General features: G+C 53.0%; 1 protein-coding gene across 2 annotated transcripts in view; it reads left to right on the top strand.

The window, feature by feature from the left end:
* Nucleotides 1-22122, top strand: part of LOC147098174 (vitamin K-dependent gamma-carboxylase-like) — a 287219-nt gene that overhangs the window by 221277 nt on the left and 43820 nt on the right. For both annotated transcript variants that reach the window (XM_085971379.1, XM_085971378.1), the window contains exon 7: nucleotides 1498-1661. In XM_085971379.1, the coding sequence (XP_085827505.1) occupies nucleotides 1498-1661 (164 nt within the window). The remainder of the gene's footprint in view (nucleotides 1-1497; nucleotides 1662-22122) is intronic.

Genomic DNA, 22122 nt, shown 5'->3' with positions numbered 1-22122 from the left:
CGTGTAAATAGGGCCATGTTCCCCTCAGTGTAAATGGGGCCATGTTCCTCTCTGTAAATGAGGCCATGTTCCTCTCAGTGTAAATGGGACCATGTTCCTCTCAGTGTAAATGGGGCCATGTTCCTCTCAGTGTAAATGGGGCCGTGTTCCTTTCAGTGTAAATGAGGCCGTGTTCCTCTCGGTGTAAATGGGGCCATTTTCCTCCAGTGTAAATGGGGCCATGTTCCTCTCCGTGTAAATGGGGCCGTGTTCCCCTCACTGTAAATGGGGCCATGTTCCTCTCCGTGTAAATGGGGCCATGTTCCTCTCAGTGTAAATGGAGCCATGTTCCTCTCAGTGTAAATGGGGCCATGTTCCTCTCAGTGTAAATGGGACCATGTTCCTCTCAGTGTAAATGGGGCCGTGTTCCTCTCTGTAAATGTGGCCATGTTCCTCTCAGTGTAAATGGGGCCGTGTTCCTCTCAGTGTAAATGGGGCCATGTTCCTCTCAGTGTAAATGGAGCCATGTTCCTCTCAGTGTAAATGGGGCCATGTTCCCCTCAGTGTAAATGGGGCCATGTTCCTCTCAGTGTAAATGGGGCCGTGTTCCTCTCAGTGTAAATGGGGCCATGTTCCTCTCTGTAAATGGGGCCATGTTCCCCTCAGTGTAAATGGGGCCATGTTCCCCTCAGTGTAAATGGGGCCATGTTCCTCTCCGTGTAAATGGGGCCATGTTCCTCTCAGTGTAAATGGGGCCATGTTCCTCTCAGTGTAAATGGGGCCATGTTCCTCTCAGTGTAAATGGGGCCATGTTCCTCTCAGTGTAAATGGGGCCATGTTCCTCTCAGTGTAAATGGGGCCATGTTCCTCTCAGTGTAAATGGGGCCATGTTCCTCTCAGTGTAAATGGGGCCATGTTCCTCTCTGTAAATGGGGCCATGTTCCTCTCAGTGTAAAAGGGGCCATGTTCCTCTGCGTGTAAATGGGGCCGAGTTCCTCTCAGTGTAAATGGGGCCATGTTCCTCTCAGTGTAAATGGGGCCATGTTCCTCTCTGTAAATGGGGCCATGTTCCTCTCAGTGTAAATGAGGCCATGTTCCTCTCGGTATAAATGGGGCCATGTTCCTCTCAGTGTAAATGGGGCCATGTTCCTCTCAGTGTAAATGAGGCCATGTTCCTCTCAGTGTAAATGGGGTCATGTTCCTCTCAGTGTAAATGGGGCCATGTTCCTCTCAGTGTAAATGGGGCCGTGTTCCTCTCAGTGTAAATGGGGCCATGTTCCTCTTAGTGTAAATGGGGCCATGTTCCCCTTAGTGTAAATGGGTCCATGTTCCCCTCAGTGTACGAGATTGATGCCGGCTCAGGCCGGGTATTGACCAGCTGGGACGCCGCATCGCTCATCGCGTTTGCTGGACTTCATCGGGACCACTTCCCGTGGGCATGGAGAAGCCCTTTTCATTTGGTGACTGCCCCATTCAGGAATCTGTTGCACTAACCCGTGCCCTTTCCCCTTGGAACAGGATGGTGCTGTCGGAGGAGCTGGTGAACATTCTGATCATACACGGTGGAGGCCTTGTCCTGGACCTGACCGCCGGATACCTTCTGTTCTTCAACCTCACCCGCCCGTACGCGTTGTTCTTCGTGACCTACTTCCACTGCATGAACTCCCAGCTCTTCAGCATAGGTAACTACTTCCTCTTCCAGTCTTGTTTGAAATTTCTTGTCGATGTCGAATCTTAGCAGCCACGCAGGAGACTTAAGAGCAGTGCAGGAAACCTCCAGCACCCGACCCACGTGGCCAGTTCCCCCATTGTGAGTCCACAGCCTGAGTGCCAACAGGCTTTTCGACCTGTAGGGAGCATCAGAGCTGAGCCTCGCGCGCGATGTCCACAGACACATTTCATTGGACAGCACAGAGCAGAATCTTGGCTTATATCCCCACCCCCACCCCCGCAGCCCCGCCATTACCCTGGGGGCACTGAGGCCAATTGCAATACCCGTTCTGCCGCCCTGTGGTTTCATCACAGATTAGATTTGAACCTGGGACCATCCTGGCCACATTGCTCAATGCCACAACAGGTTCGGCACCTAAACTTGGGGCAACGGGAGAGCTTTTGTCTTTACTGTAGTTGTTTTTTTTTGTGCCTTGTCTGTTGCCTCTCTCAGTACATTCTCTAGTTCCTGACCCTCTCCTACATTTCTCACAGTGACTATGAGCTGCTGCCATCTGTGCTGCTGCTTCCTCGCGCACAGCAAGAGGGGCCCTCCAGTGGTTTGGCCGAGTATCATTAATATAGATTGTGAATAGCTGAGGCCCAAGCACTGATCCTTGCAGCACCCCACTCGTTACAGCCTACCAACCTGAAAATGACCCGTTTATCCCTACTCTCTGTTTTCTGTCCATTAAGCAATTATCTATCCATGCTAATATATTACATAAGAACATAAGAAATAAGAGCAGGAGCAGGCCATACGGACCCTCGAGCCTGCTCCACCATTCAATAAGATCATGGCTGATCATCGACCTCAACTCCACTTTCCTGCCCGATCTCCATATCCCTCGATTCCCCTAGAGTCCAAAAATCTATCTCAGCCTTGAATATACTCAAAGACTCAGCATTCACAGCCCTCTGGGGTAGAGAATTCTAAAGATTCACAACCCTCTGAGTGAAGAAATTCCTCCTCATCTCAGCCTTAAATGGCCGACCCCTTATCCTGAGACTGTGACCCCTAGTTCTAGACTCTCCAGCCAGGGGGAAACAATCTCTCAGCATCTACCCTGTCAATCCCCCTCAGAATCGTGTATGTTTCAATGAGATCACCTCTCATTCTTCTAAACTCCAGCGAGTATCGGCCCATTCTACACAATCTCTCATCATAGGACAGCCCTCTCATCCCAGGAATCAATCTAGTGAACCTTCGCTGCACCGCCTCCAAGGCAAGTATATCCTTCCTCAGATAAGGAGACCAAAACTGTGCACAGTACTCCAGGTGTGGTCTCACCAAGGCCCTGTACAATTGTAGCAAGACTTCCTCACTCTTATACTCCAACCCCCTTGCAATAAAGGCCAACATGCCACTTGCCTTCCTGATTGCTTGCTGTACCTGCATGCTAGCTTTCTGTTTTTCTATTCTTCCTACCAAAGTGAATAACCTCACATTTCCCTACATTATACTCCATCTGCCACCTTACTGGGGCCCAAAAATCGCTGAAAAAGCGGGTCGGGACCCCCCCCCCGCCTGATTCCCCGCCCCGTCCGACTTTCAGACCGCCGTTTCCCTGCGTCCCGCTTCAGTCCCGGCCGCCACTGGCGGGACTGGTCGTCGGCACACTAATGACCAATAATTACCTTGTTGAAGAAGATTTTCCGGGGCCGTTGTGACTTTGGGGCTTTCCCCACATCAAGCACGCCTGCGGGGAACCCCGCTGCTGAGACCTGGCGTGAAGCTTGCCGGCTTGCTTGCTGTCAGCTGCAGGTCAGGGAAAGCTGCGATTTAAAGGGACAGCACTTGTATGTTGAAGGACCTTGTTGTTGCAGGTTTGGGGCTACTTCTTCAAGGCTTAGGCACAGCTGTGGAAGGTTGGAGCCTCACACACTTCTCCAATGCGATCTCCTGGGAAGACCCTCTCGCCACCCTCACTCAGCGCTTCCTCAGCGGAGGCACCTACGAGAAGCATGGGAGGCCTTTTTTCCTTCCCTTCTTGCCATTACAGGATCTCCAGCAGCAGAGGCGGCAGCAGCAGAACCAGGAACAGCAGGATGAGCACCAGGAGCACCAGGCTGCTGCTCACTCACCTGAAGCTGCACAGGCCAGAAGGGGCCAGCGCTTGGAAGTGGCTTGAGAGCACCCTGCTGCGCTTCAGGGGGCCATGGGGACCCATATCTGCACTGGCAGTCCTACTCAGAAGGACTTCCATGAAGATCTGGTTTCTCTGTTCAACAGATGGCCAACGCTCCTCAAGAGATGTCATTCTCTTATGAGCACTCACCATGTTTTCCGTACCCTGGCGAGTTATCTCCTCCATGGAGGTTGCCAACCTTTCCATGGTAATGTGTTCATGCGCCAATGACTCCACAAAGGCTCTGCTCATGGTCGCTATGGACTCCTCCATTCGCTCCACACTCGCAGCGACCCTGGAGACAAAACCTGCCAGAGACTCCTGCATCTGTGCATGGAGATCCATCACCTCTTCTCTTGCGGATGGACCCAGAGGCAGAGGGTCGACATGCAGCGCAGCTGAGATGAGCTGGCAGAGTCCTGTGCCCTCCGACGAGGACTCTCCACTGCTGTCCCTGTCTCCAGAATCTGCTGAGGCTCACTTGTGAGCTGTGAAACACCAGGTGACAACACTACTCTATGTCCCGAAGGTCCCCCCGAGGTGTGAGTGTCTGCGCTGGTGCTGGGTGCGCTGACGCTGCACCCTCAGAGGTTGGAGCTTCCTCTGAGGAGTTTGGCTGCACAGCCTCTTCCTCCTCCACAGTGAGGACGGGGGCTCTGGATGGTACTGTGGGGGAGTAAAGGAAGGAGTTAGAGATGTAATGCCAAGCTTCTTCTGGTGACTCCCAGCGAGTTGGCATCTGCTGACACCTGCATCCATGCAGCATTGGTCTCAGTGGGAGGCCTCTCCCTCCCTGACCTAGGGAAGAGGACCTCCCTGTGGGCCCTAACCCCATCCAATAATGCCTGCAGTGAAGCCTCGTCGAATTTGGAGGCAGCTCGGGGTCTGGCACTGGCCACAGCTGCTGCAGGCTCCTCTGCCATCCTGTGTGGTTCATTTGGAAGCCTTCAGAGGATGCAGTGCTTGCTATGGACCTTGAAAGCACCACGAATGATGACATCATACTGTGGGGATTTCTGACTCGAATTGAACAATTAGCAAGGCTTCCCACATGCTGGGAATTAATTGGCCACTTGAGGGAAAATTGTGTGGAGCTGGCTGACACTTTTTTGTGTGTCAGAAACCCCACATTTGAGGAAACCCGACCATTTCCCACACAAGCCGAAAATCGGGGCCATTGTGTTCTCCTCACATCTTACTGTCCCACCTAGCTTTGTATCATCAGCAAACATGGATACATTACACTCAGTCCCTTCATCTAGGTCATTAATATAGATTGTAAATAGCTGAGGCCCCAGCACTGATCCTTGCGGCACCCCACTAGTTACAGCCTGCCAACCTGAAAGAGATCTGCTTACCCTACTCTCCGTTTTCTGTCCGTTTACCAATCCTCTATCCATGCTACTATATTACCCCCAACCCCATGAGCCCTAAACTTGTGTAATAACCTTTTATGTGGCACCTTATCGAATGCCTTTTGGAAATCCAAATATACTACATCCACTTTATCTACCTTGCTAGTTACATCCTCAAAATTAATTTGTCAAACACGATTTCCCTTTCATAAAACCATGTTGACTCTGCCTAACCATGTTATGATTTTCTCAGTGCCCCAATACCACTTCCTTAACATTGAATTCCAGCATTTTCCCGACGACTGATGTCAGATTAACTGGCCTGTCGTTCCCTGTTTTTTCTCTCCCTCCTTTCTTGAATAGCAGGGTTACATTTGCGACCTTCCAATCTGCTGGGACCATTCCAGAATCTAGGGAATTTTGGAAGATCAAAACCAATGCATCCACTATCTCTTCAGCCACCTCTTTTCGAACCCTAGGATGTAGGCCGTCAGGTCCAGGGGATTTGTCGGCTTTTAGTCCCATTAGTTTCTCTAGTACTTTTTCTCTACTTATATTAATTATGTTAAGTTCCTCACCCTCATTAGACTCTTGGTTCCCCACCATTTTTGGTCTGCTTTTTGTTTCTTCTACTGTGAAAACAGATACAAAATATTTGTTTAACGTTTCTGCCATTTCCTTATTCCCCTTTATAATTTCTCCTGTCTCAGCCTCCAAGGGACCAACGTTTACTTTTGCTACTCTTTTCCTTTTTACATACTTGTCGAAACTCTTACAATTTGCTTTTATATTTCTTGCTAGTTTTCTCTCATATTCTATTTTTTCCCTTTTTATCAATTTTTTGGTCAACCTTTGCTGGTTTCTGAAACTCTCCCAATCCTCAGGCTTACTATTATTCTTTGCAACATTATAAGCTTCTTCTTTCAATCTAATGCTATCCTTACCTTCTTTAGTTAGCCACGGTTGGATCACTTTTCCCATGGAGTTTTTGTTTCTCAATAGAATGTATTTTTGTTGAGAATTATGAAATATTTCTTTAAATGCTAGCCACTGCTTATCTACTGCCATACCTTTTAATCTATTTTTCCAATCTGCCTTAGCCAACTCACCCCTTATACCTATGTAATTGGCTTTATTTAAGTTTAAGACTCTAGTTTTGGACTTAGGCAAGTCACTCTCAAAATTAACGTGAAATTCTATCATATTATGATCACTCTGCCCCAGAGGATCCTTTACTATGAGATTGCTAATTACCCCTGTCTCATTACACAATACAAGAGCTAATATAGCCTGTTCTCTGGTTGGTTCCATGACATATTGTTCTAGGAAACTGTCCCGAATGCATTCCATGGACTCGTCCTCCAGACTACCTTTGCCAATTTGATTTGTCCAGTCTATGAGAAGATTAAAGTCCCCCAAGATTATTGCATTACCTTTGTTGCAAGTTCCTACTATTTCTTGATTAATATTCTGTCCAACAGTATAGCTACTGTTAGGGGTCATATATACTACTCCCACTGGTGTTTTCTGCCCCTTGTTATTCCTTATTTCCACCCATACTGATTCTACTTCCTGATCTTCCGAGCCGAGATCCTTTCTCACTACTGTCCTTATGTCATCCTTTATTATCAGGGCTACTCCCCCTCCTTTTCCATTCAGCCTATCTTTTCGAAACATCAAGTACCCTGGAACATTTAGTTCCCAACCTTGGCCACCTTGCAACCATATCTCTATAATGGCTATAAGATCAAACCCATTTATCTCTATCTCTAGTTCGTCTATCTTGTTACGAATGCTTTGTGCATTCAGATAAAGAGCCTTTAATTTAAATTTTTTACCATTATTCCCTGCCTTGACCTTATTCTCTGCTGCACTGCTACCATTAAACTCTCTGTCCCTTCCTGTCACACTCTGCTCATTTTTACCCAAATCGCTACATTGCTCTATTGCCTTGACCTTTCTCTTTAGATTTCTAAATTTCCCCTCACCTGACCCCTCTCCCCCTTTTTTTAGTTTAAAGCCCGATCTACAGCCCTAGTTATTCGATTCGCCAGGACGCTGGTCCCAACCTGGTTTAAGTGGAGCCCATCCCAACGGGACAGCTCCCTCTTTCCCCAGTACTGGTGCCAGTGCCCCATGAATTGAAACCCCATTTTCCCCACACCACTCTTTGAGCCACGCATTTAATTCTCTGATCTGCTTGACCCAATGCCAATTCGCACGTGGCTCAGGTAGTAATCCAGAGATTATTACCCTTGTGATTCTGCTTATTAACTTAGACCAAGGTTAGAGATGGCAGGGCAGGTGGTGTATGGTAAATGCAGCATGTGGGAGTCTGTGGAGAGCATCGCGATCCCGAGCAACCACATCTGCAGTAAGTGACTGCAACTCGAGGAACTTCAGCTCAGAATTGTTGAGCTGGAGTACGAGCTGCAGACATTGCGATGCATCAGGGAGGGGGAGAGTTACCTGGACACTTTGTTCCAGAAGGCAGTCACACTCTTTAGGAGAGGGGGAGTGGTCTGGACAGTGGACGGAATGGCTCCTCCCCTAACACAAGCCACAGCGCCTGCCTGTGCAGCCTGTGAGCTTCTCCCGCTGCAGGCTGAGGATTTCTAACCTCAGACCTTGTCCCAACTGGCTGCTTCCCTGCTCCGGCTTAAACAACTTACATTGATTCACATGGAACCATTTTGTACGCCGGGGCATTTTTACTGGCTTTATCGACAATGTTATAGGGTCCCATGTACAGTGGCTCTAAACTCCCCACTCGGGCGTAGTTCCTAACCATCACTTGGTCCCCTATCTCCCACTGTTGGCTCTTGCTAGGCTCAAGCAGCAACCGGTTATTCCGATGCTGCTTCCCCATGCTACTTGCTGCCTGTTCATAAATCTGTTTGAGGCACTCGAGGAGTGTTCGGGCGAATTTATCCCGATATATCTCCCGGAGCTGCCCTTCAGTAAGAACTGGGGCTAGGACATGGGTGGGGGTCCTCATAACCCTACCGGTCATGAGATCGTGCGGGGAATACCCTGTACCCTTGGACTGGCTGGCCCGGATCCCCATGAGGACTAGAGGCAGGACCTCCGCCCATTTTTGGGGCGAGCTCACTGTCTCCTTCCTCAACTTTTCCTTAACGGTGCGGTTCATGCGCTCCACAATCCCTGAGGACTGTGGATTGTGAGCTACGTGCCACTTCCCCTGAATACCGAGCAGCATAAGAGTGTTCTGCATGACCTGGCCGGTGAAGTGGCTTCCCTGGTCGGACTCCACAAACTGGGGTAGTCCCCACCGCGAGAACACTTCTCGCACCAAGATCCTTGCAGTCCCTAATGCTGTGGCCGTTTTGCAGGGGAAGGCTTCCACCCACTTGGAAAACACGTCTACCAGGACGAGGCAGTATTTGTAGCCTCCCTGGGCGGTGGGCAGGGGCCCAATGTAGTCGATCTGGATCGACTGCCATGGTCCCTCTACCCTCCTAACGTGTCCCATGGGCACTTTCCTTCTGTGGGGGTCGGGGTTATTTGCGGCGCACACAAGACAGCTAGCGCAGAACTCGCGGACGTCTTCCCGGAGTCCTGGCCACCATCCCGCCTGTTCCACCCTTTGCCAGGTGGTCTCAGGCCCGGGGTGTCCCGCTCCCGGACCCTCATGGGCCAGTTGAAGGAAATCCCTCCGGTGTTGCTGGGGTACTACTGATGCGCTATCGATTCTAATAAAAGGCTGAGTAGAGTTCAGAACAACAGGCTTTTATTAACTACTGAATGCAACTACAAACAGATCAGGACTATGCCTCTAGTGGACGACCGAATGGCAGAGAGCTGCCGTGCAGCCGTCCTTATACCGGGTAGCCAAGGGCGGAGTCAGCTGAGGCATAGTCAGGTATAACAGTGAAACAAGAGTGAACGACAACAACAACAACAATAGTGAACACCGTGAACGACAGTGGTTTACCACATTCACCCCTCGTTTAAAATTAAGTCCGGCGGGGTGAAGTGTATCAAAAGTTCGAGTAGGTGAGTCTGTCAGGCGGCCTCGTTTGCCGTCGAGATCTTCGTGGCGACGGTTGAGATGGTACAGCTTCCAACGACGCGTCTTGAACGGGATCGAGCACCGGCGTATCGTCCCCTTTGGCGTTGGGTGGGCGAGTGGGGGGTGGAATGGACAGGGGTGAGAATTGGGTCTACTGAATTTTGGGCCGTGTCGAAGGGGGTCGTGGTGGAGGGCAATGGTGATGGGTCAGTGGACCCCGAGGGTGCCAGATCTCTAATGGAGACTGTATCCTCCCGCCCGTCCGAGTATGCCACGTAGGCGTACTGGGGGTTGGCATGGAGGAGATGAACCTTCTCTACCAGGGGAGCCGTTTTGTGGGACCTTACATGCTTCCTCAGCAGGACGGGCCCTGGGGACGTCAGCCAGTGTGGTAGTGAGGTACCGGATGTGGACCTCCGGGGAAAAACGAACATTCGCTCATGGGGGGTGGCGTTGGTGGCAGTACACAGCAGTGACCGGATGGAGTGGAGCGCATCAGGTAGGACATCCTGCCAACGGGAGGTCGGAAGGCCCCTAGATTTTAAGGCTAGGAGGGCTGCCTTCCAGACCGTCGCGTTCTCTCTTTCAACCTGTCCGTTCCCCCGGGGGTTGTAGCTGGTGGTCCGGCTTGAGGCAATACCTCTCATGAGCAGGTACTGACGGAGTTCGTCGCTCATGAAGGACGAACCCCGGTCGCTATGAATATAGCTGGGAAAACCGAACAAAGCAAAGAGGTTGTGCAGGCATTTAATGACCGTAGCGGTGGTCATGCCCGGGCAGGGGATGGCGAAAGGGAAACAGGAGTACTCATCAACTATGTTGAGGAAGTACACATTACGGTCAGAGGAGGGGAGGGCCCTTTAAAGTCGACACTCAGGCGCTCAAAGGGGCGGGTGGCCTTGATCAGGTTTGCTCTGTCAGGCATATAGAAGCGCGGCTTGCACTCTGCACAGACTGGGCAGCTCCTGGTCATGGTCCTGACCTCCTCGATGGAGTAAGGCAGGTTGCGGGCCTTGATGAAGTGGAAGAACCTGGTGACCCCCGGGTGGCAGAGGTCGTTGTGGAGGCCCCGTAGTCTATCGATCTGCGCGTTGGCGCATGTGCCTCGCGATAGAGCATCTGAGGGTTCGTTGAGTTTCCCGGGCCGGTACAAGATGTCGTAATTGTAGGTGGAAAGTTCAATTCTCCACCTCAAAATCTTGTCATTTTTGATTTTGCCCCTCTGCTTATTATTGAACATAAAAGCAACTGAACGCTGGTCAGTAAGCAGGGTAAATCGTTTTCCAGCCAGGTAGTGCCGCCAGTGGCGCACCGCCTCCACAATGGCCTGGGCCTCCTTTTCCACAGAGGAGTGTCTGAGTTCGGAGCCCTGGAGGGTTCGTGAAAAGAAGGCCACGGGTCTTCCCGCCTGGTTAAGGGTAGCGGCCAGGGCAAAGTCGGATGCATCGCTCTCCACCTGGAAGGGGATGGACTCGTCCACCGAGTGCATGGTGGCCTTGGCAATGTCATCTTTTATACGGTGAAAGGCTGAGCGGGCCTCCGCCGTCAGGGGAAAGGAAGTGGACTTGATAAGTGGACGGGCTTTGTCCGCATAATGAGGGACCCACTGGGCGTAATAGGAAAAGAAGCCCAGGCACCTTTTGAGGGCCTTGAGACAGTGGGGCAGGGGAAGTTCCATCAGGGGGCGCATCCGGTCAGGGTCAGGACCGATGACTCCGTGTTCCACCACGCAGCCAAGGATAGCGAGGCGGGTTGTGCGGAATATGCACTTTTCCTTGTTGTACGTGAGGTTTAGGAGTTGGGCCGTGCGAAGGAACTTATCAAGGTTGGCGTCATGGTCCTGCAGGTCATGGCCGCAGATGGTCACGTTGTCCAGGTAGGGAAACGTGGCCTGTAACGCATTCTCGTCGACCATCCAGTCCATCTCCCTCTGGAAGACGGAGACACCGTTGGTGACGCCGAAAGGAACCCTGAGGAAGTGAAAAAGACGGCCGTTTGCCTCGAAAGCTGTGTACTGGCGGTCCTCAGGGCGGATAGGGATTTGGTGGTATGCTGCCTTGAGGTCAATGGTCGAGAAAACGTGATATTGCGCTATCTTATTAACCATGTCGGCTATGCGGGGGAGAGGGTATGCGTCCAACTGGGTGTACTTGTTGATTGTCTGGCTGTAGTCGATGACCAGGCGCTGCTTGTTGCCGGTCTTAACGACTATCACCTGAGCTCGCCAGGGGCTGGTACTACCCTCAATAATCCCCTCCTTCAGGAGCCGCGTCACCTCAGATCTTATAAAGGATCTGTCCCCGGTGTTGTATCGCCTGCTCTTTGTGGCGATAGGCTTGCAGTCGCGGGTGAGGTTAGCGAACGGGGGGGGGGGGTGATTTTGAGGGTGGAGAGACTACAGGTGGGGCGCGGTGGGCAATTTAAAAACTGCTGGTTGCAGACAGTGAGTGGGGGAAAAGGTCCACCGTATGTCAAGGTGACACTCTTAAAGTGACAATGAAAGTCCAACCCCAGCAGAACGGCAGCGCAGAGATGTGGCAGGACGAAGAGCTTTACATTTTTATAAACGGAGCCCCTCACCGAAAGGGTCACTACGCAGTAGCCGCCGACGTCTGCTGAGTGAGATTTTGAGGCCATGGAGATCCGATGGCGCGCTGGCAGGACCGAGAGGGAATAATGCCGTACCGTATCAGGGTGTATGAAGCTCTCCGTGCTCCCGGAATCAAAAAGGCAAGTTGTGGCGCGGCCATTTACCTGGATGTCCATCGTGGACCTGGCTAGCTGATGGGGTCTGGATTGATCCAGCGTAATGGAGGCCGCTGTGGAGTCGGGAGCATCGCTGTAAAACCCCGGTGAGGCGGTGGGTGAGTCGGGGGCCCGTTGGCAAAATGGCGGACAAAATGGCGGCGTCGGAGAAGAAGGACAAAATGGCGGCGCCCATGACGATCCCGATTCCCACGAGGCTGGAGGAAGGCAAGATGGCTGCTCCCACGAATCGCAAGCGGCGCTGCTGAAGGTAGGGGTCTTCTGACTTCTGCAGACGCCAGCGTAGTGTCCCTTCTTACCGCAGGCAGAGCAGACAGCGTTTTTCGCCGGGCAGCGCGCCCTGGGGTGTTTGGTTTGGCCACAGAAATAGCATTTCTGGCTCGGGCGGGACATCGCTGCAGCAGTTGGGGCCGGGGCCCAGGGCGGCGCCACGTCCCAAGGTGGCGGCGGCCGCGACATCCACGAGGCGGCCGCGCGGTCCGGGGAGTAGGCCTCCATGTTCCGATGGGCTACGTCCAACGAAAGGGTGAGTGAAATCGCCTTCTTCAGGTCGAGCTCGCTACTTTCCAGCAGTCGCTGCCGTGTGTGAGTGGACCTGAGGCCCGCAACGAGGGCGTCCCGGATGAGCTCCTCCATATGTTCCGTGGCTGACACTTGCTTGCATTCGCAGGCTCGGCCGAGTTCCTTCAGCGCCCGTATGTATGCTTCTGTGGGTTCCCCGGGCTGTTGTTTGCGGGACCCCAGGAGATGTCTTGCGTAAACATAGTTGACCGGGCGTGCATATTGTTCCTTTAAAATGTCGATAGCCCCCTGGTAGCTCGTAGCGTCCCGGATAAGGGCAAAAGCTCGGTGGTTTACTTTCGAATTCAGCACCCTGAGCTTGTCGGCGTCGGTGGCAACGGTCTCGCCGGATGCAGCCAGAAAAGACTCAAAACAGTTCAACCAGTGTGAGAACTTAGCAGGCGAGTCCGGTTCTTGCGGGTCGAGTTCCAGGCCCTTGATCTTAAGTATCTGCAGCATCGTAATTTTTTTTTTGTCAGTAGTTAATAAAATTGATGCGCTATCGATTCTAATAAAAGGCTGAGTAGAGTTCAGAACAACAGGCTTTTATTAACTACTGAATGCAACTACAAACAGATCAGGACTATGCCTCTAGTGGACGACCGAATGGCAGAGAGCTGCCGTGCAGCCGTCCTTATACCGGGTAGCCAAGGGCGGAGTCAGCTGAGGCATAGTCAGGTATAACAGTGAAACAAGAGTGAACGACAACAACAACAACAATAGTGAACACAGTGAACGACAGTGGTTTACCACAACTACCAACTGTTCTTCTTTGAAAAGCATGCCTTCCCTTATGGAGAGGGCCGCTGCGCCGTAAGGGCCTTCTACCTTCCTGCCCTCCATTACTGCGCTAATGACGATTTTCAGGACAGGGTCCTGGGCTTGGACCGTTTTAAGGTCCGGGGCTAACACTACCCCTAAGCTCCCTTGGGTCCCATCCCTGCCTCTAACTGCCGCCACGGGCCCGGACTCATACGGGTCCCAGAAAGTGCCTGCATGTGCACCCTCCTTGGCCAACATGTCGGCGTGCTGGTTACCCTGGCTGCGGTGTTCTGTGGAGGAGTGGGCCTTCACTTTGTGGATGAAGACCTCGCCTTCCTCCCCCACAGCTGCCAGGATTTTTTCTAGCAGGGGCTTTACTGTTAAGGGCCTCCCGTCGGCGGAGGTATACCCGCGACGGGACTAAATGGCCAGGTAATCCGTACACGAGTTGCAAGTGAACATGCTGTCCGAGCAAATCGTGTATGGGGTGGGGAAGATTTCGGGGTGGGTAACCTCGTACACCACCGCGGACAGTTCAGCCTGTTGGGCGCTCATGGTGCTGGGGAGTTTGATCGCCAGGGCAATGTTTGCCGTTGGGTCACAAACTCCACAACCTGTGAGTCGTTCGCCAGCAGATACCATGCTGGAACCGTCTACATAGATTTCGTGGCCTGAGGGATGTATCCCGGCCCGTAAACCTACGTTCGCCTCCCATACCCCTTCTATGGAACACCGATGGGCTGTTCCAGGATATATCATATTGGCCGCGAGCTTTGGCTCGCAAAGGCCCCTCACCTTCAGATCCATCTGTGAGAGGAGGAGGGTCCAGCACGCAATGCGTGCACTGCTGACTGTCCCATCTTTAATCCTCCCATCCAGAAGCATCTGGGTGGGTGTGTGGTGTGTGAGAAGGGTGATGGGAGAGGTGCCTGTGAAGATCAAGGATCTTTTCACAGCCCAATACATGGCCAAAAGGTGCCGTTCGCAAATTGAGTAGCTCCTCTCCACATCAGTAAGTACTCTGGAGGAGTAGACCACGGGCCTTAGCCTGCCATGCCGCTCCTGGAGCAGCACAGCACTGAGACTATCCCTGCTGACCGCTACCCCCAAGAAGAACTCTTTCCCCCATCTATGGCTCCTAGGGCTGGTGCGGTCTGCAAGTCTCCCTTGAGCTTGACAAATGCTGCCTGGCAACCCTCATCCCAAGACCACTCCACTCCTTTGTGTAGGAGTCGGAGCAAAGGGGCTGCTGTGGCTGCATAGTCTTCAATGAAGTCCCTGCAGTACCCCGTTAACCCTAGGAACGACCTCACACCTCTCACTGTGTTGGGGACTGGCAACTCTTGGACCGTATCCCTCCTAGCCTTGTCTATGGCTCTCTCTCCTGCGCGGACGGTTAGGCCCAGGAATTTAACTTCCCGCTGGCCGATCTGCGCCTTTTTCGGGTTGACTTTGAACCCCTTACTCTGTAGCAGCTCCAGCATTTCGGCCAGTAGCGGGCCGTGCTCCCCGACTGAGTCGGTAAACAAGAGCAGGTCATCCACATACTGCAGCAACTGGGTGGGCTGACTAAATTCCTTTAAGCTATCCGCCATACACTGGTGGAAGATGCTGGGGCTGTTATGGAAGCCTTGTGGCAAGCAGCTCCAAGTATAATGTTGCCCCTTAAAAGTGAAAGCAAACTTAAACTGGTCCTCCCTCCTCAAGGGGATGGACCAAAACCCATTTGAAATATCCAGCACCGTGAACGTGGTCGCGGATGCTGGAATATTCCCGAAGAGGTCGGCCACTGCTGCCACTGTGGGGGCACACGCGGGGATATTGCTGTTGAGCACCTGATAGTCCACCGTGGCTCTCCATGAACTGTCCGGTTTTCTAACCGGCCAAAGTGGAGAGTTAACGTGGGTGGCTATGGGCCTCAACACTCCCTGCTGTACTAAAGAGGACATGGCTGCCTCCATGTCAGGCTCTGCCTCCCTGGGGAAATTATATTGCTTCTGGGGCCGGGCCATGCGGTCCCCGTCTACTCTGACCTCAAACCCGGTGACCCTCCCACAGTCATGTTGGTGCGTGGCAAACGCAGCTAGGTTAGCCTGCACGAATGCTCGAAATTCCCCCGGGACACCGTCGACCATGAGCCCAAGGTCGTAACCTTCTTTTGGCTTCACAGTACACAGGGTCCCCTTCCCTTCCTTACTCGGGATGACTACTACACCTCCCTCTTCACCCGTGTTGGCTCCCCAAAGGCAATGATTGCGGAGATCCACGAGGATCCCGTGGCCCACGATGAAGTCAGCCCCTAGGATCCCCTTTCCTCCCTCCGCCTCCCACTTCGCCAGGACGCACGTCCACTTGGTCTGGAGCATGCCGAGCCAGATTGAGAGCGGCTTGGAGAACGCTCCTGCCTGTTCCTTGCCTGTGAATCCCGATAGGACGTATGGAACCCCGCTAGACAGAGGTGAGGTAATGGGGTTAGCTGCGTGGATCACGGTGCACGATGCTCCCGTATCCAGCAGATAAATCCCTTTAACTTTTTCCACCTCCATCTGCACGAGCGGTCTCTTCCACCCGTCATACCGGGGATCACACAGGTGGACAGGCTGCGCGGGCTCCAGTCATTGTGGGGCGTCAAAGGGGGCCGAGGGAACCACCACGCCGGTGGTGGCTGCTATTTTCCCCTGGTTGGTCAGGAAGAAAGATCGTATCGACTCCAAGAGTGGCTCGATCGCAGCGGGAGGGATACCTGGCTCTGCCTTTTCACACAGAATCACAGAAACCCCACAGTGCAGATAGAGGCCATTTCGGCCCATCGAGCCTGCACCGACACATATCCCACCCGATCCCCGTAACCCCTACACCAACACATATCCCACCCTATCCCCGTAACCCCACGTATTTAATCCCCCTAACACTAAGGGTTAATTTATCATAGCCAATCAACCTAACCCGCACATCTTTGGACTGTGGGAGGAAACCGGAGCACCCGGAGGAAACCCACGCAAACACGGGGAGAATGTGCAAACTCCACACAGACAGTCGCCCGAGGCCGGATTCGAACCCGGGTCCCTGGCGCTGTGAGGCAACCGTGCTAACCACTATGCCACCGTGCTTTTGGGCTGGGGCTGATGAATTCTTTCCCTTATTCTCCTTCCATGGCTTCTTACAATCCTTGCGCCAGTGGCCGTCCTTCCCGCACCCGTAACAGTTTAACTTAGTCTGGGAGGGACGGTTCCCCTCCTGGTACCACTCTTTCTTACTCTGGCACCCAGGTTTAACCTCATGGACTTTTCCCTTGGGTTGGGGCGTCTCGATACCCCTCATATTTTTAAATGCTATAGTGAGCTGGCGGATCACCATTTCCTCGGTGGTCTGGGGGCTACTAGGGTCATACCAGGCCGCAGCCTGGGCTCGGATTTGGGGCCAACAGAGCCAGTGGGTCAATTGAACTTGGTTCAGAAATGCCCACGCTGGCATTCCTGAGCACGCGCTCCGGTAGACTGGCCACAGCCTGTCTGCGAACGCCTGCGGGGACTCCCCTGGGAGCTGTACCGTTTCTTCCACCCAGGCGAACGGACTACCGTCATTGAGTCCCATGGCCTCCAATATCTCATTCCTCAAATCCTCATAATCTTTCTGCCCCTTTTTACATTCATCAGATAGGGTCTGGAGGAGATCACTCCCCAGAGAAAATAGCAGCATCTTAGCTTGCTCTGCGTCATCGCAGTCATTGACGCACGCTGCCTGTTCTATCTCCCTGAAGTGCAGAGAGGGGTCTCCCTTTTCGGTGAGCTTGGGGATGTGGCTAACCATGGCCGAGCTGTTGGGTGCCATGCGGCACCAGAAACTGATTTTGGATGGCCCCTGGGTCCTCGTCATCAACGGGCGGGCCGTACCTCCGTTGTCGGAGGGGGTACACCGGTCCTGGTCCCGGCCTATCTAGCGGGGCCTGCTGTGCTTCCCCTACCACTTCATCCTCCACGCCCCCTTGCTGCCAGACCTCCTGAAAACTCGGAGCTATGGGTGGCAGCCGTGGGACCTCTGATTCCCTAGCCAACTTTGTCCTGGGTGCTGCCTGTGGGACGGTTCGGTTTGGGTTGCCGGTAAAGTCTGACTGGCCCGCCTTCAGGCTGATGAGGCATATCATCCCCTTCGCCCTCAACAAGGCCATGCCCAAGCTTTCTATCTCCTCCCTACAGGGCCCGTGATTTGCCTCCTCGAACCCCCGGTCGCAGGCTAGCTTATATGCTGCCTTTACCTCCCTTACTTTCTCCTCCTGCTCATTTAATTTTTGGGTAAGGTCGCAAATTGTGTCCTGCAGCCTTACCTCGCTGCCCCTCGCCTCGCTAACCTGGTATTCTAAGTGCTCCATCTTGCGCCTAGCGCTGGCTTTACTTTCAGCGGTCTGGTACTCCAGGCGCTCTACCCTTGCCTGATGTTCCTGTTGCACCTCGACGGCCCGGGCCTCCAGACACTCTACTTTTGCCTGGTGTTCCTTGGCCGTCTGCGCTCTCTCTTGGCTTAAAGCCTGAAGCGCCACTAGCACCTTCTCTTCCGCTGCAACCTTATCCTGCATTTCTAGGGCCAATTTCTTGAGCTTGGCAGCCTGTGCTGCTACAACACTGTCCAGCACTAGAACTTGTTTCTTATAACACATTAACCAGACTGCCTTTTCAATTGCCCTCTTATGCTGTTTACTCGCCATCCACTGGGCGGCGGCGTCTATGGGACGCTCGGCCTTTAACATAGCACCCACCCATTTCTTGGCGATATTAACCTTTCTACACACATAAGTGGACAACCTCTCTTCCATTGCGGTTTCTCCCTCCGCACCACTGTCTGTTATATCGCATACTGTTGCCGATGTCCTGCCGCGGTCACCATTTCTGTAGGGGGTTTTGGTTTGGGGTTTGTGTCTGGCCAGTCAGGCGTATCTGAGCTGCTCCAGCCCTGTGCGGTTCGAATCGCTTCGCCTCTGGTTCTGACCACCAGACTTATTACAAGCAGTGATATAAACAAAACGAGACCAGTGGTTTGGTGCAAAGAAAATCGATGTTTATTAAAAATAGAGAAAATTAAACACTATACAGAGAAAATCACTGTGTATGTAACACAATTACACTTAGCGGGGGAGGAGAAACGGACACATCGAGGGAAAATGACTAAAATGACAATTTTAGCAATCCCCTTAACTCCCACCCTTTACACCTATCTAAGTTGTCTTGCGATGGGCCAGAAAGTTTATGCTCACCAGTCTCGGATGTTAGAATGCCTGCTCCGTGCCCCGTTGCCTGCCGATGTCTTTAGGGTTTTCACCGCCCAGAGCAGAGATTCCCCAGTGATTTTAAATGTAACTGCGGGTATCCTGCTTACCTTCGTCGTCGATCTTCTTGATGGTAAGGCAGGGCACCGGAGTCCAGGCGAGAGAGAGAGATGTGACTTCCCGAGGGACTACTTATACCCCTTTCTGGAGCCTTTATCACTCGCCAGATCAGCCTGTTTCTTTGTCTGACCTGGACGTGTTGAAGTCTATACAAAGGAAACCGTTCTGGGCCCATCGACCTGGATGGCCAGTTAATCGGGTTTTTAACGTCCCATAAGTGTTTTCCTTTGTGTAACTGGTCTTGTGATGGGGCCATTCCAGTTTTAATGCCCCGTTGATCGTTTCCAAACAGTGTTGAAGTCAGCTAACCAAGGTCTGAATGCAGCTATTACCCGTTGATTATCTGTGCAAACGGCCTTGATGGGTTTTAATCAGAGGCCCGAATGCCACTGTTTGCTTCTCATACATAAATGCAGAAGGCCTGTCTGCCTTCTAATTTCTGAAACATTCCTTCTTTGTCAGTCCAAACCTGAACTTTGCAGGCCTTGACCATGAGGTTGACCGTAGCCATCTTGTTGGGCCCTGGAGCCCTGGATTTTAAACTCAGTCCAGCCAGGGTTTCTCCAATAAGCCAGAAGTAAATCTTCAGGGGAGACATGAAATTTGCGAATCCTTTCACTGCTACAGTGAGCGCAGAAGAGGTGCGGCTCCTCGCTGAAATGAGCGCCCAGGCGGAGCGCAGGCACACTGAGCTCATGGCTGCAGTGGCAAGGATGCCCGAATCCATTGAGTCACTGGCAAGGAGTGTCCAGGACTTCAGCGCAGCACAGGCAAGGAGTCTCCAGGACTTCGGCGCAGCACAGGCGGCTGCCACGCAAGTACTTAGTGGTGCAATGCAGTCAGTGGCTGGTCTCATGCAGACGTAGATTGAGGCCACACGAGCACAGACTGCTGCCAACCTCGCTGGATCGGGCACGAATCACCGGGGCCCTCCACGCACCGCAGCAGGCCAGTAGTCTGTGCTTCAGCAGATTGCTCCGCATGCTGCAGTGCTGCCCCGTGGGAGTGCCAGTGTGTCGTCCGAACAGGGAGTTGCTGTCCTCTCTCAGGATGACAGCATTCCTGCTGCCAACACTGTCACTTCTCCACTGCAGCTGCCACCACCTGTAGGACAGACTGCTGCCGCTCATGCAGAGTTGGAGCAGTCAGCAGCCGGGTCCTCCAGGCCCAGAGCTGGTCCAGGCCGTCCCTCAAGGGCATCTGCAGTCTCAGTTTCTGGCACTCAGCAGCCTTCCCCCAGCCTTGCTGCAGCCACTGGGGTCCCATTGCGGAGGAGCTGCAGGGTGGGAAGGGGCGAATCTCGCAAGCGAAGCAAATCACCCTCGAAGGGCAAAAAGTAGGAGGTGTGGCAAAATGCTGTTAAATGTTTTATTGAAGGCCGAGGATCGTGGTCATTTTTTGGTTACTGTTTTGTTCATTGTCTCCAGGTTGTGAGAGCCAGTTATGTGACTGACTGCTTTTTGGGGGGTTTCTCTCCATTACTTTGTCATGCGGGAAGGGCACACAGTTTGTTAAACAAAGAAGTGTCTTTATTCAGATTGTGCATGTTTGCTCTTTGAACTATTTGTTGCCTTGACCGGCTTAGGGGTTGCGGCACGGTTCCATTCATGTTCTTTGAATGGCAGAAGCCATTCCCTCAGAGGGGGCCTAGAACCGACTTGCTATAAGCTGCTGATGGATGGCCCTTGCACTTTGTACCTGTGGTAAACCACTGTTATACCTGCCTGTGTGGGTGTTTGTATTCCACTGTGTACATGTCTGTACATGCCTCGGCTGACTCCTCCCACGAGTCCAGGTATAAAGGTGACTGCTCCACAGTCCCTCTGTATTCTGGACTGGTCGACCACTTGAGGCACACCTTCATTCTCTTGTTAATAAAAGCCTGTTAGTTACTCGCTTAACCTCAGTCTTTTGAGTAATTAATAGCGCATCAATTTTATTAACAAGATTTTTTTATAATGGAGAAGATCCTCACACCAGCATGCCTGGACTTAGACCATCGGGAGGCGGACGCATCCACCAAGTTTGCTCACTGGCTTAGGTGCTTTGAAAGATTCCTGATCGCCTCCGCTGCAACGGTGAAATCGGATGAGGACAAACTGGATGTCCTGAACTCCAAAGTGAACCACCGAGCGTACTCGGTCATCCAGGACGCGACCTCGTACACGGCTGCTCTCAAGCTCTTCAAGGACCAGTACACGTGCCCAGTGAACGAGGTGTACGCCAGGCACCTCCTGGGGAGTCGTAAACAACAACCTGGGGAATCGACCGAGGAATACCTTCAGGCACTGTCTGTGCTTGGCCGGGCCTGTGGTTGTAAGGATGTAAAGGCTGCCGTGTACACAGAGGAACTTATCCGGGACGCTTTTGTAGCGGGCCACAGGTCCAATTACACCCGACAGCGACTGTTGGAGCAGAGTGACCTCGACCTCAACAAGGCCTCTGAACTCGCACTATCATTGGACGCAGCCTACTGGGGCATGGATGCCTACTCCTCTGCACCGTGGACGCCGCGGGGAACGACAGCCTGGGACACGGTGGGACCGTCTCATAGTGCCGTGCCACCCCAGCCACATCCCAGCAACGGCCCAACTACCGCAGCAGTGTCCCAAGGCCAGAAATGCTACTTCTGTGGCCAGGCCAAACACCCCAGAGCGCGCTGCCCGGCGAAAAATGCGATCTGCTCGGGCTGCGGGAAGAAGGGACACTACGCCAGCATCTGCAGGGCCAAAGCCACCCCGAACCCCAGCAGCGCCGCGTGTGGGCCGTGCGGGCCGCCATCTTGGGCCTCCCCAGCCATGTGCGAACCACCAGAACAGCAGCCATTTTGGACGCCTCCAGCCACATGGGGATCATGGACGCCGCCATCTTGGACGCCAGCCGGGACGCAGCAGGCCCCCAACACCGCCTCATCTGATACCCGCAGCGACACACCGACCCCTACGCTGGCCTCCGTTACGCTGGACCAAGCGAGACCGCACCAACTGGCCCGGTCCACAATGGACATTAAGGTAAATGGTCACGAAACAACCTGCCTTTTTGACTCTGGGAGCACGGAGAGCTTCATCCACCCTGATACGGTGCGGCGTTGCTCTCTCCCAGTCCTGCCTGCGCACCAGCGGATTTCTATGGCCTCCGAGTCCCAGTCGACGGACATTGGCGGCTACTGCGTGGTGACACTCTTAGTAGACGGGACTGTGTACGATAATTTTAAACTTCTGGTCCTGCCCCACCTCTGCGCTGCCGTTCTACTGGGGTTAGATTTCCAGTGCCACCTTAAAAGTGTTACGATGGCGTACGGTGGACCCCTCCCCCCACTCACAGTCCGCAGCCAGCAGCTTCCAAATTGCCCGCCGCGCACCAGGTGCAACCTCTCCACACTCAGAGTCACCCCCCCCCACTGTTTGCTAACCTCACCCCCGACTGTAAGCCCATCGCCACAAAGAG

Source organism: Somniosus microcephalus, chromosome 30 (assembly GCF_052327205.1).
Source record: "Somniosus microcephalus isolate GS21.2 chromosome 30, FLI_Smic_1.0, whole genome shotgun sequence".
In the NCBI taxonomy this organism is placed as follows: Eukaryota; Metazoa; Chordata; class Chondrichthyes; order Squaliformes; family Somniosidae; genus Somniosus; species Somniosus microcephalus.
The sequence above is the reverse complement of the archived record's forward strand: the minus strand, read 5'-3'. Positions and strand labels throughout refer to the sequence as shown.